General features: G+C 31.9%; 1 protein-coding gene across 2 annotated transcripts in view; it reads left to right on the top strand.

Annotated features, from left to right (window-relative positions):
• The window catches only part of LOC145260268 (1-phosphatidylinositol 4,5-bisphosphate phosphodiesterase delta-1-like), a 316,049-nt gene that overhangs the window by 291,873 nt on the left and 9,246 nt on the right, over positions 1 to 14,930 (top strand). For both annotated transcript variants that reach the window (XM_080118103.1, XM_080118100.1), the window contains 5 exons: positions 1,576 to 1,758; positions 4,500 to 4,607; positions 8,405 to 8,448; positions 12,023 to 12,158; positions 14,720 to 14,866. In XM_080118103.1, coding sequence (XP_079974229.1) covers positions 1,576 to 1,758; positions 4,500 to 4,607; positions 8,405 to 8,448; positions 12,023 to 12,158; positions 14,720 to 14,866 — 618 coding nt within the window. The remainder of the gene's footprint in view (positions 1 to 1,575; positions 1,759 to 4,499; positions 4,608 to 8,404; positions 8,449 to 12,022; positions 12,159 to 14,719; positions 14,867 to 14,930) is intronic.

The following is a 14,930-nucleotide window of genomic DNA, read 5'->3' as shown; positions in this document are numbered from 1 at the left end:
TTATTGTTTTGGGCTCAAATCAAGTTATTAAGTTAGATCCATGTCCAAGGAACCTATATCTAAAATTTCAACTTTTTAGACCCAAAATTGTCGGCGGAGTTTGGTAGAGTTCTCAAAGGTCAAATCGTTGAACTTTGACTCCTTAACAGCCAAATTTCTGGCCGAAAACCGATCACATCTATTTTCTCAAATCTCAGTATCCTGTATGTCAAATTTCGAGTCTGTAGACTTAACATCGAGTTATTGTGTAGGAAAATGTACACACACAGACAGACAAACAGACATGTTCACTTTTATAGATATATAGATAGATAGATAGATTAAACAAAAATATATATGTATACATAAATATATATGGAAACAATCTTGTGTTTACGGTAAACTTTTTATGCAAATATTATGCAAGTATAAATCATGTAGAATATATGCATGAATATAATTACACATAATAGTTAACTAAAACTAATGATCCCATAAGAAAACCGAAAAACTAATAGGGAATTAATTAAAATGAATGTTTAAAAGAATATGCAAATTAGCAAGATTTTTTGCTAGTGAATGCAATTCTACAACCCATACATAAGAAAATTGTATTTTCTTTTTGAATAATTAGAAAAGAGTGTTTTTAATATGAATATCAATACACACAAAAGAAAAACGAATTTAAAGGAGTATAGATTAGTATTACTTTTTTCTTTTTCAGTTTACTCAGTGGTTTATAGCTGCCTTCATCAAGACTATTAAACACGTAATAGAAGAGTAGGGAATTGAGTAATCAGATGTTATATGTGAGCACTGTTATTTTCGGCCATTTTTATTTTTATCATTTGTCCATATCTTTTATCGGTCTAAAACATAGATATCTACTCTCTCTTAATTCTTTCTTCAAATTTAAGCTCAAAAATTTTAGATAGAATTAATTCTTGAATACTTTTTAATCAACGACTTTATCCATTTTGCCATGTTTTATTGTGTTTGAAATTCCCAGAATCTTATGACAGAAGCAAAACGCACAAGTATAACATCCAAAATGTGAAAATGGCGATAACCAAGACGAGGAAAATTGTCTGAAACATGTAAATAATGGTGATAGTTGTTTTACTACTATTGAGTTTATGCTTATCAAGGCCAAATTGAGCAGATTGGGTCGAATAAGTGGAGTTTGATTATTGAAAAGAACAGCTTGACAAATATTTAATATTGAATTTGAAGACATCCATCTTATTGTCAGCAGAAAAGCAGTCTCGCAGTATTCTGTAACATAGATGGGAGCTTCTTGGAAAGAAACTCTTTTCAGAAGCTCCATTTTGTTTTAGGTTCACAAAGCGAGAAGGAAAGTTTTTGGCAATGATTGTAGCAAGATGAGTTTTTGCTGTAAATGTTTTACAGGGGAAACCAGAATTTAAACTTTCGTTGAGCACCTACCTGAAAATAATGATAGCATTTTAGAAATATTATCAAATATTGTTTTTTTATTTTTTAAAAATTAAAAAAATTTTTTTATTTATTTATGAAAGATAATTTTAATTTTTTATTTAAATTTATCTTATGATCTTTTTTTTTTTTTTTTATCAGCCGACCAGTTTAGGATGACTTCCATTGGAGAGATGAAGATTAGTGATCTGTTAGAAGAGAATGATATGGAGTATTGCCGAAGTTTGACCAAGGCCATTATGGTGAGAACCTACCCTGCTGGTTTGCGTACAGATTCTAGCAATTATAATCCTATCCAAATGTGGAATGCTGGATGTCAAGTTGGTAAGTAAAAAAAAAAAAACTAATGGCATTTGCTTATTAAAGTTAATATGGACACGGCACAATGAGAGGATAAATAGCACCATTAAAACAAGTTTACTGAAAATGGTTTTGTATATTTGTAGTGCATTGAAATATGTTGAAATCACCAAAATGCTTGATTGTCAGAATGTAAAGCTAAAATACAAATTACTTATTTAAAAACGATACATTCCATATTTTAGGGATGTACCATGGTTTCATTGACATGAATAGACATTTACTGTCTTCATTTCATTAGTCACTGAATATTTGGGATTAATTATAAAGATCTTTCTTAAACAGTAAAGGTCTATCCACATCAATGAACCCCTGGTATATATCTGGAATATATAATATAGTTTTTGAATAAATAATTTGTGTATGTGTGTGTATGTATATATATATATATATATATATATATATATATATATATATATACACAATGAACCCTTTTTCGGGGTCAACGGCCAACTAGCACCATGTGTGTTTGTGCATGTGTTGGGGTAGAGAGCTCCCGTAAGCCATGGTGAAGGCAACTTTTCTAAGTGAAGCAAATCTCTGATTTAAAAAAAACATAAAGCAGGAGACAAGTACCCGCATTAAGCTGGTCTGCAGTTTAACTTGTTGCTGGCTATCTTGCTCTTGCTTATTGCTGGATCTCAACATTTTAATAATTTCCCCCACTCTTTATCTGTGCCTAAACCTAAACATAGAAACAAATTCTTGATGAGCCATCCCCTTAAGTAATCCAGTTTACCTAATTTTACTACTAACAATGATTATGACATGTTCTCATTGACCACTGTACACTCATTAACCCTTATTCTCGAGTGGCCTTCCAGCTTTGATAAGTGGTGACTCTTTTGTAAAATACTCGTTACGGAAAGAAAATTGTACACCAAATATCACATAAACTACTAAAATTTTATTTTTCTAAAGAAAATGATTTTTAAGTGAATTTGAGTTTTCCAAATCTTTCCCTCTTAACTATGTTGAGAATGGGTTTTTTAAATCTTGCAATTTTAAATTATTTGGAGTTATCTCCCTTTAAACTGTTTTCAAGATTGTACTGCAAGATCATGGTTTGTAGTTTAGCCATAAAATTTGATTTTCTTTAAAATAAAGCTACTTCATCAATTTACGTGATTTATAGTGTACAGTATTTTTTTTTTATATCACCGTATAAATTTTTCTTGATTTTGTTTTTTTTTTTTCCAATGGGGTAATGTTGGACAAGTACTAATAATTTTCATCATTATATATTCAGATTTAATGATTGCATTATAAAAATAAATCCAGTCATTGCAGTAGTTTTAAATCATCTTTTTGTTATTAAACATGCATAATGCATATTAGTTTCTTGGAAGAATTAGTTTCCGACTGCTTAAGTTTGAAATATGATTTTCACCACTGTATATTACGATCGAGTGTCAACATTTTAAAAATGGGTCTTTATTTATTTTATTTTTTTTTTACAAGGGAATCACAACTTATCAAGGCCCAGAGGACACTCGAGGATAAGAGTTAAAGAGTGTACATTGGTCAAAAGGACAATATCATAGTAATCGTTAGAAGTGTACATTTAGTAAATTGGATTACTTAAGGGGGCGGCTTATCAAAAAACTTATTTACATTGGACTTGAAGATAGCCATGTTATAGACGGCTGAAAAGCAAGGAAATGGAAGAAAGTTCTACAAGCGTGCAGTTCTAAGAAAGAAAATTTGTTCATGGAATCTATCTTTAGGTTTAGGCACAGATAAAGAGTCAGGGAAATTATTGATAGTGTTTTTGGCCAGACAAGTGTTTCTCGTGCATGTTTAGCAAGGGGGGACCATACGAGCACATTCCATGAAAATAACAATAAAACAGAGACAGGCTCGCAACGTCTTTTCTGTGAGAAAGAGGTTGCAGGGAAGAGAAAAGGGTATCTCCCATTAGGCTACGAAGTCTATTCTGAACTCTGTCAAGGTAGGGTAAGGTCTTCCTAGCAGCTCCTGCCTAGATGTGACAGTAATACTCCATCCTTGGATGTACCTGACCCTTATATAGGTAGAGAATTGCATTAGCAGGTAGATATCTACTGGATCGATAGAAAGATCCCACCATTTTTCCAGCGATCTTGGCAACAGATTTGATGTACGTGTTTCATTTTAGATCAGGAGTAAAGGTCAAGCTATAGTAAACACTGTTTCTTTCTGAGTGATGTGACTATGTCAGTTATTGAAGCTGTGAGAAATAAGATGAATAAATGAAAATGAATTTATAAAAAAAAATGTTAGGTATACATCAACAATAATATTTATTAGAATATTTACAACTGGAAAAAAATTTACTTATTGAGAACATTAGTCAAAGCCACTGTGCAACATATGTCCATTGAAACCTGCTCTTTCACAAATGCGAAATATTTGAATTACTTCCCTTTAAAATACAAAATGTTTCCAGATCTATTTTCTAAATGAATCTGTTTTCATCTTACGATGAGCATTAAGAGATATTGGAAAAAGACAGGAAGTACTTATTATTGAATGTAGGAAATAAATTCCCCAAAAGCTATGTCATTTTTTTTATGAGAATTTATACATGTTTGAATCAAACTGAAAACAAAAAAAAAATGTAGGTGAAAAATACAAATGTCACATGACCCGTATATATTTCTTTTGCAAAAATATCTATTTAAATTTCTTAATTATTTTATTTTTATTTTTTTTCTTTATTTTAGTTGCTCTTAACTATCAAACCGAGGATACTCCCATGCAACTTGTCACCGGAAAGTTCTTGGACAATGGTGGTTGTGGTTATGTTCTCAAACCACAATACATGTTCCCAGGTAAGGTTAGACTTGTATTATTATATTATGAATCGATTCTCATAACTGAACATGTACTAAAAAGTAATGAGATTACAGAACAAATAAATATTTGCAGCGATAGATAAACTATTGCAATATTTGAAAGTAATATTTATTTGAACTATTTTAATATATTGTCAAAATATAAATATGATATATTGAATGTAATAAAAGAAAAATAAATAAAACCATGCAATAATATCACTGAATGAAATCTGGTATTCTGGTATTCCATCAATTGAGAATGTAAAAGTCTTTGGAATAGCCCAACGAAAGGCTCTCAAATAATAAAACGTGAGATATCAATCTGAGTTCTTAGTAGTTGAATGACTATACAACTTGTTGAAATGTAGATATATTCCACAATCAAGTTTCACTGTGATTTACGTTGTGTTAGTCAGTAGACTTTATTGTATGTGGCGTGGTGACTCGGGTGTTCGGATATTCATCTTGCATACAAACGACTCTGATTACAAATCCTGAGTTTGGAAATATTCTACTGATGTGCTATAAGGAGGGCAAAACTTAAGTCTAGAACTTCCTGTCTGTGACTTTCATGGTTTGTGTGAGCTGCAGCGTTGTCTGAATATATCATCTTGCATTCATAAAAAACTGATAATAAAATGAAATGTAGGTGAAGGAAGTGTTTTATATATAGGTGAAAAAGGTAAAGAAGTTAACAGACAATAGCAAGATCAAAAAATCAAATAACAATGATCATGGATGACAATAGTAGTAGATCTGAGTGTGAGAGTGAAAATTCTTCCGACTTTCTGTATTACTATCTTAGAAGTTGTATAAAAATCATTAAAAGGCAATGAAACAAAGTATATTTTGGCCTAAATCATTCCTGAAGCAGATTTGCATATGCAACTTTTTGAAAAAAAGCTATGAATGAAACAGGTAAAAAATCACTTTATTATCTCTACTATTATATAAAAGGAACTTTGTGAGTTCGTTCCCTATAGACTCTGCAACAGTTGGGCTAATTTTTATGAAATTGCACACAAATGTACTTTATATGCCTGGCAGTGTTCCTAGATAGTTTTTTTTTTATTAGAATGTCTATGACAAGTATTGATAATTAAAAAAAAATCTGAAAGAAGGAACAGACAATTGTACACCTTCTACAGCCTAATATCACAAATACATTTGAGGTTTATTACCACTCAAGCAGAAAAGCCTGGCATATAAAATCGATAGTAGGTTCTCTGATATGACAAGGACACATTCAAATGGAAGTTTTAATTACGATTGTTCAGACTTATGGATAATTCACAACCTTTAAATTATCAACTCTGACCTCTTTGATATCTCAGCATATGAAACCTCTTTACCTTACAAAGACTCTTAAATATTAACAAACATTCTATGTTTACATATATATATATGTAAACTTCCACTTTTAAATCTATTTATCTATGAAAATAAAATAATAAATATGAAAGTAAAAGTCTGTGTATGTGTGTCTGTGTGTGTATATTTCCCTACAAAACTACTGTCAATTTTCAGTCTATAGATTCGAGATTTGGCATAAGGGCTATTGAGATTTGAGAAAATCTTTTTAATCAATTTTTGACCAGAAGTTTGGCTGCCAAGGGGTCAAAGTTCAACGATTTGACCTTTAAAAACTCTACCGAACTCCTCTGCCAATTTTTGGTTTAAACACTTGAAATTTTAGATGTAGGTTACTTGGATATGGATTAAACTTTTTAATTTGATTTGAGCCAAAACAATAAATGTTAAGTGGTCAAAATTGGGGTCAAAGTTATAAAAAATTGACCTCTGCAGTCTCTACCAAATTACTCAGCCAAATGGTGGGATCCTTCTACCGCTCCAGAAGATATAACACTAATGATGCAATTCTCTATCTATATAAAAGCCAAGTACATCCAAGGATGGATTACTGCTGCCACATCTAGGCAGGAGCTGCTAAAAGCAGCTTATCTTACCTTGACAGAGTACAAAATAGACTTCGTGGCTTGATGGGGGATGCCCTTTTCTCTTCCCTGCAACCTCTCTCCCACAGAAGAGACGTTGCGAGCCTGTCTTTGTTTTATCGTAAGTTCCATGGCAAGTGCTCGTCTGAGCTCCATTCTCTGGTCCCCTCTTGTCAATCTTTCATGAAAAACACCCGACTAGCTGAAACCACTGTCAATAATTTTCCCCACTCTCTATCCGTGCCTAAATCAAAGCGTAGATTCCATGAACAAAGCTTCTTTCTTGGAACTGCACGCCTGTGGAACTCTCTGACGCTTGCCTTTTTCTCTCCCGACTTCAACTTGGATGTCTTCAAGTTCAACACAAACAAATTCCTGATGAACCGCCCCTTTAAGTAATGACACTTTATTAAATCTCCAATACCAACTATTACTACGATACTATCCCATTGATTACTGTACACACAATAACCCTTATCCCGAGTGGCTTCTGGGCCTTGATAAATGGTGACCTCCATGTAAAAAAAAAAAAAAAAAAAAGCATTTGAAATTTGACATAAAATATATTCAGACATAGGGCCAGCTTTTTTAATCGGTTTTTGGCTGAAAATTTGGCTGCCAAGGGGGTCAAAGTTCAAAAGATTTGACCTTTGCAGTCTCTAGCAACTACTTAGCTAATTTTGTGCCTAAACGTTTGAAATTTTACATAAAGGGTATTCAGACATGCAGCAAGCTTTTTAATCAGTTTTGGGCCGAAAATTTGGCTGCCAAGAGGTCAAAGTTGGCAGAGTTGACCTTTACAGACTCTACCAAACTCTTCCGCCAATTTTGAGTCTAAACACTTGAAATTTTAGCAGTAGATTACCTGGACATGAGTCAAACTTTTTAGTATATATATATATATATATATATATATATATATATATATATATATATATATGCACATAAAATTATGAACAGTACATAGGGCCCTAGCAAAGCCGGGCTGAACTGCTAGTATATATATATATATATATATATATATATATATATATATATATATATATATATAAAACAATTTCTGTGAATGTTTTTGAATTCATTATTTTGCTTGTTCTTATCATCTAACATTTTTCTCACTCTCTTACAAAAAAAATTTTTCACTAAAAATGTCTTCCTAAAACTGGCTCTCTGCCAAATCTTCCTTCCAAATTGGAACCTCTAAAAAGGGATCTTCAAAGTTTTCCTAAATTCTTTCTCTGAACGGGTACTTAAAAGAAGGATCATGGGAAGGTTGCCAACATCCATGATGAAAGCAGTGTTACGGGACTGACTAGATTCAAAGCTGGCATGCCCAGATCGTCAGTCCACATTGATATCTATTTCACTGTAGCTGTCATGAAAACAGTTGAATATGATATTCTAAAAATTGTACAAATGAATCAAATTTATATAAAATCTGAGAAAAATGAATCGAAACGAGTAAAAGTTTGTTCATTTTCATAATAAAAGTTGCCAATAAAAAATATGTATTGTTTCTAATCATTTCAAATGAAATGTTAAGTGATCACAAATACATTATCTTACATAGACATTGAAAAAAGAAGTATATACAATTTTTGCAAAATAATATATCAGGATTTACTTCCCTTGTTATATGATATATATATATTTTTTTTTTTTGGATAAACTCTCCTGTATTTCAAGCTATTAATGAGAAAACTATAAAAATTATGTACACATTTTGATTGCTGAATAATAATTATAAGTCAACCCAAATATTAAAATTTAAGTCATTAAAAAAAATAAATGAAATAATATTTATAAATTTTTTTTATATTTCTCATCTTTTCATAGGAAAAACAGAAGGAAATAGTCATCCGAAATTATTGACAATAAAGGTAGATATGTTTGTTTTGCTTTCTTTTTGTTTGTTTTTTTGTGTAAATCAATTTATAAACTTTTATCTTTAAGAATGAAAATTTTATCGCCAAAATGTTTTGAATTTTGCTTACAAACTGTTTACAAGTTTTGAATGAAAAAGCACATAGAAGACAGAAAGAAGAGAAAGTTAACAGCAAGAGAAAGTGGAAACAAATAAAATCATTCAAGTAAGAGAGTCAACATAGAAATGTTATTAATTTGTATAATCGAATTTGTTGACAAATAACGATTAATTTTTTTTTTGGGGGGGGGGGGCTTTAAACTCTAATACTAAACAAAAATTAATTTCACATTTTGATTTTAAGACCTTCATGTTTGAATTTATACCATTAATGATTACTACATTACTGTCTTACATTTATTAACCCTTTTTTTTTTTTTTTACATAGGCGTCACCACTTATCAAGGCCGATAGGCCACTCAAGGATAAGGGTTAAAGAGTGTACAGTAGTCAAAAGGACAATATAGTAATCGATAGTAATGGAAGTTCGGTAAATTTGTTAACTTAAGTGGAACGGCTCATCAGAAACTTGTTCACGTTGGACTTGAAGACAACCATATTATAGACAGCTGGAAAGCAGGAAAACGGAAGACAATTCCACAGGCGTGCAGTTCTAAGAAAGAAGCTTTGATCATGGAATCTGTTTAGGTTTAGGCACAGATAAAGAGTGGGGGGAATTATTGATAGTTTTTTCAGCCAGACGAGTATTTCTTGTGAAAGTTTGGCAAGGGGGACCATAGATTGAAGCTCAGTCAAACAATTTCCATGAAAATAACGATAAAGCAGAGACAAACTCGCAACATCTCTTGTGTGAGATAGAGGTTATCCTCGAGTGGCCTTTGGGCCTTAAGTGATGACTCCCAAGTAAAAAAAAAAAAAAAAAAAAAAAAATGTAAATATTATGTTGGAATTTTTTTATGAATCGTACAGTAATGGATTTTTTTTTTTTTTCATGACTATCAAAATTTGAAAGTGATTTTAAAGTCTTTAATTAACTGATAGTAATTATTGTCTTGAATCAAAATGTGTAGATCAAAGTCAAGCGTTAAAACCAGTATACAAGATAGTATTATTCAGAGGAAAATTATTGGCATAGAAAAGAAGCAAAAACTTTATCTTGGGAATTCCTTTACCAGCAAATTGAAAGATTACTCAAGAAACCTGACTTCCTGTTTTTTTTTTTTTTTACACAGTGATCACCACTTATCAAGGCCCGGAAGCCACTCAGGGATAAGGGTTATTGCAAGTACATTACGTTAGTGTGGAGATTTGATGAAGTGTTTATTTAAGGGGGCGGTTCATTAGGAATTTGTTAACATTGGACTTGAAGACATCCAAGTTGTAGTCCGGTGGGAAGCAGGCAGACGGAACAGAGTTCCACAGGCATGCAGTTCTAAGAAAGAAGCTTTGTTCATGGAATCCGCGTTTTGATTTAGGCACAGATAAAGAGTGGGGGAAATTTTTCACAGTGGATTCAGCTAGACGGGTGTTTTTCGTGAAAGATTAGCGAGGGGGGACCAGAGATTGGAGTTCAGACGAGCACCTGCTATGGAAATAACGATAAAACAAGGATAGGCTCGATAGATATGTTTAGAAGTAATTCAGCAGTCAACAATTTTTTGGGTCAAACTATGTTTCCATTTTTAACTTCCAATGAGATCAAATCAAATGAATAAAATTGTGAAAACATAATAGCCCCGGCTACACTTTATTTTATGATTTTTTTCCTTACTGTTGTTACTCAAGGAAATTGATGAAAAGTTAAACACGTCAGATCAAATTTCTGTTTCCATTTTTAACTTTCAATGGGATCAAATCAAAAAGTATGACTAAAATTGTAGAAGATTAACTGAACATAGTTTTATGAATATTTCCTTAGTTATTACTTAATGAAACTGATACAAAATTAAAAACATTACAATAGTTGGCCCAACATATCAGATGAAATTTTGTTGGCCCAACATGGCCTAATTGTAAATAAACATAAGGATTATTTTTTAAAAATATTTTTTCATAGAATAAAAGAAAAAAACTACATATTCCAAGATATTTAGAAAAAAAAACTATGGGCTTATTTACTTTTGTAAAAACAATAGACTTTCTGTTTTAAACATAAAAAAAATTATTTCTGAAGATAGGGTATATCTCGAAAGTTCAAAAATAACACTGATAATATCCCAGTTCAAAACATAAATAATTTATAATTGAAAATTATTGAATTTTTTCAATATTGTCATTTATTCTTTTTAATTTGTCTTGTATTCAAGTTTTTCTACAAAACTGCATTCTCGTTACCCATTACGCACAATGCTTCAAGCAAACTATAATATCCTCCTTATATTTTATATTTTCATTAAAAAATCGAAGCAGATATTTGATTATTTTTCTAAAATTGTAAGCTACTTATATATAAAAATTACAATAAATATGCAATTCTACATTTGTAACGACAAAACATTTTTGGATTTCTGTTCTTTCTTGATCTAAAATACACAAGTGATTTTCATCATTCACTGTCTTGCTCCATGTTACTTCTAAAAAGGAAGTCGGATTCTTAGAGTAATCTTTTTTTTTGCCTTTTTATCTTACAAATTTTTTGTTTTTGATTGAATCATTTGAAAATTAAGATGTTTTTTATTATTCGTTTCTTATTTTTTATTTGGAATGATAATTCCTAAATGAAATATATTTCTTCATAATTTTAAACTAAAATACTTTTCTTTTTAGAAAACTTTCATTATTGTCTTGGATTGTTTAAATGATAAATATATAGAATAATCAACCAGAAATTATTTTTTTTAATAATCAATTGATTGGAACTTTTTAAAAGAAATATGGACCTGGCAATCCTGTCATTATAATCTCTAACTCTATCAACAGATGCAGAAGTCATCCTCGGCACATATGTTGACAACAATATAATCTCGGTGTCACATTTGCAGAGGGACGAGTTGAAGAGTTGCTTGCCAGAGACTGGAGATTTTTATTTTTGTTGAGTCAGCTATATCTATATTTATCTGACTCGGCTCATTTAAGATAAAGAAAAAAAAAGATCACCACAATTCCTAAATAAAATATTACCATCTAATCTACAATAAAATCAGCTTAATTTAACATAATAGAAACACCAGAATGTAAGGCAAGTTAGTTTGGCAGGTATGTATTAGAATAAAAGTGTAACAGTCCAGGTTTTTTAACTTGCCTCGAATTCTCAACAAGAGGTAAGCAAAAGGTATCATGTCTGCTCCCATTGATGTCTTAACTGGAACTGACTTGTATTTGCATGCTAAGCAAGATGGGCAGAAATTAGCGAAAGGGTGGAAAACTGTGCATGTGCAGTACTACCTTAATTGCTTGTGTATCACTACATGAGTTTGCATATGTCTGTTTTAGCCAACCGATTCACAACGTTTTACTATGCACAAGAGATTGAGAGTGTGTACAGAAGAAATAAAGTTATGTAATTGTCACATGTTGATTTCTTTGTAAGCCTCTTTTGTGATTTATATTTATTTGTTCAACATTTATAGGTTATCAGTGCATATCAGCTACCCAAACCACATAATAATGTGAAGGGAGAAGTGATTGACCCGATTGTAAAAGTTGAAGTTCACGGGATGGAGGAGGACAAAGAAGAGATGAAGACTAGGGTGATCAGAAACAATGGTATGTTTGCATACAGCATCTCAGATTGAACTCATTAAATCTCTCTGGATTTTTTTATGCTAGTTTATACATGTACACAGGCATGGCAGAGAAGAATCGGCACAAAATCTTTTTCCCAAGATTAATATATGCTTATTTATATTTACAGATTAGAATAGTGTTGAAATAATTTAGAGTATCTCATTAAAATGGTAAATAACATTGAAGCATGCCACAAACTAAAAGAGCATCAGACTTATCAGAATTTCTGCGAGGACGAATTGTGAGTCAACATGAAAGTGGTCTTAGTCAACACAAACTAACACAAAATCTGTCAATACCCCTTTCTGCTGTTAATACCATTCACAAGAGAGGACAAAGAGTGCACAAAACCTCATCCGGATCACTCCAGGCCCTCTGAAAGAACCTTGCATCTTGTGAAAAGAAATGTTGAAGAGGATCCTTGGTGCAAAGCCTCTGACATTGCAACAAAAGCTGGTGACAATCCCAGAACAGCTATCAGGTATTTTCACACGCTGTGCTACTATGGTAGCGATCCGAGAAGGAAATCTCTTCTTCGTCCTGCCAATATCAAGCGCAGGAAAGATTGGACTCATGAGATGGAGGGACCTATGACCTTTTGGACCAATGTCATTTTTTCTGATGAGTCACGATTTGCATTATTTCCTGATAGTGGAAGGGTATGGGGGGGGCCTCAGCAAGAGTTTGACTTAAAAAGATTGCAGCCGACGCTGAAACATGGGGAGCTTCTCAGTTATGGTATGGGGTGAAATTTGGAGTGATGGTCGCTCAGACCTGGTGGAGTGCGGAAGAAACATCAGTTCTGCTAAATATGTTTCAATATTACATGAAGGTGCTCCTACCAATATTCTCAAGTTGTATAATGGACCAAGTTAACTTCCTATTTATGGAAAATGGAGCTCCTTGTCAATCCACTAGGGTGACACAATATTGGTTGAACCAAAATGAGATTAATAAACTTTGATGGCCAAGTCAGTCCCCAGATATGAACCCAATTGAAAACTTTTGGGGCATATTAAACCAGAACCTTTGCAAAAAGAAAAAGAAACCTTCTAAGTCTGAACTTTTAGCATTATTGCATTAGATATGGCAAGAAATTCCTCAAGATAGTTGTCAACTGATCAATGCCATACCTAGAATTGTTCTAGCATCAAAACAGCAAAGGTAATGTCAACCAAGTATTAGTTATTAAATTTGTGACCATTTTTTTTTTACTTTTGTTCTATAAATTATATGTTTGTCAAAATAAACTGTTTCTATGAGTGTCTATTTTTTTCTGTCATGTCTGTGTATATATTTGTATATTTCCCCAAAAACCTCTGGCCTTGATGGAGGGGAGACTAAAACTTCATTTAGAAAAGGATAGACTTTGAGTGACACCGCTTTAATCTTTACCTTGGTACTTTTAAGTAGTTTTCATGATCAAGAGTGTGTTTTTTTGTATACATTTACACCATTTTAATTTATCTTTGGATTGATATTTTTATTTATAATAAAATAAAATGAAAAATAAATGTTTTTAATAAAGGTAGAGGCAGCAGGTTTAGTTCACAAAGAAATGCAGAGGAAAATATTGGAGGAAATGATAAAAATCGATCGGAGGAAAAGGGGGATAAATAAAGACCTGACCAGAAATAAGTTACTTTGAAAGTTAATTTCTTGAAGATGTCCAACACATGCCAGAATTTTAAAATGGACATTAAAACAAATATAATTAATGTTTTTAAAAAGATTGGCATGTGGCAATGTGTGTACTTGTATCTACAAATTCCTAAAATATTGAACTTATGGAATATATATTATAGGCAACAGAATAAGTAATGTAGACACATTATTATTTATTTATTTGTTTGTAAACTTTATAATTTAGGTGGGTAACACCAAAGCCCTACCATATCACTGAAAGAAAGAAGAAATACTAAAATTTTAAATTAATAATTAATGTTATATTTTTTGGTCATGCCCTTTCTGGCGTAGTATTCTACTAATATATATATATATATATATATATATATATATATATATATATATTAATTTTTATTTTGTTCTAACTGCGGGGCAGGGCATCCTACCAGATGCCAGACATTCACCTACTATCTCATGCATTCCAACTGAGAGATCTTTTCAACATTCTTACTGTTCCCTTAAGATCTCTCTTGCACTTGGTTCACTGGGTATATTTGCCAGGTCTTTTTTTTTTTTTAATTCTTTTTCATGAGTCCGGTTGCTCCTATAATTACTGGAATATATGTATGTTTTTGTGGCATTGGCACATAGATCACCATAGTTAAGCGATGTTGAGCCTAGCCAGTACCAGATGGGTGACTATTTGGGATTATCATGTGTTGTATGTAGAGGATGGTGAAACCTTTCTTCAACCCTATCCTTAACTGCCCAACCATTTTCAGGGCAAAACCGTTTTTAATAAAAAATAATTCCCATTTAATTTTGATCAGAATATAATTTTTTTGACTAATAAAAAAAATGTATTCTTTTTTCATTATGTTTTGTTTGAGTAATTTTTGTCTATCTTTTTTCAGGCTTCAATCCTCGTTGGGATGAAACATTTGAGTTCAAGATCAACCACCCTGACCTTTGCATTGTTCGTTTCACTGTGAAAGACTATGACTTGGCTGGAGATGATTTCATTGGTTATTATGCTCTTCCCTTTACTTGTATGCAAGAAGGTAAGTCATCGAGTAAATCTCTTTAAAAATGCTTTAGTAATACACATATGGATATGCAAGTTAT

The sequence above is a fragment of the Euprymna scolopes genome, chromosome 3, assembly GCF_053919585.1.
Source record: "Euprymna scolopes isolate OS-2025 chromosome 3, ASM5391958v1, whole genome shotgun sequence".
Lineage (NCBI taxonomy): Eukaryota > Metazoa > Mollusca > Cephalopoda > Sepiida > Sepiolidae > Euprymna > Euprymna scolopes.
The sequence above is the reverse complement of the archived record's forward strand: the minus strand, read 5'-3'. Positions and strand labels throughout refer to the sequence as shown.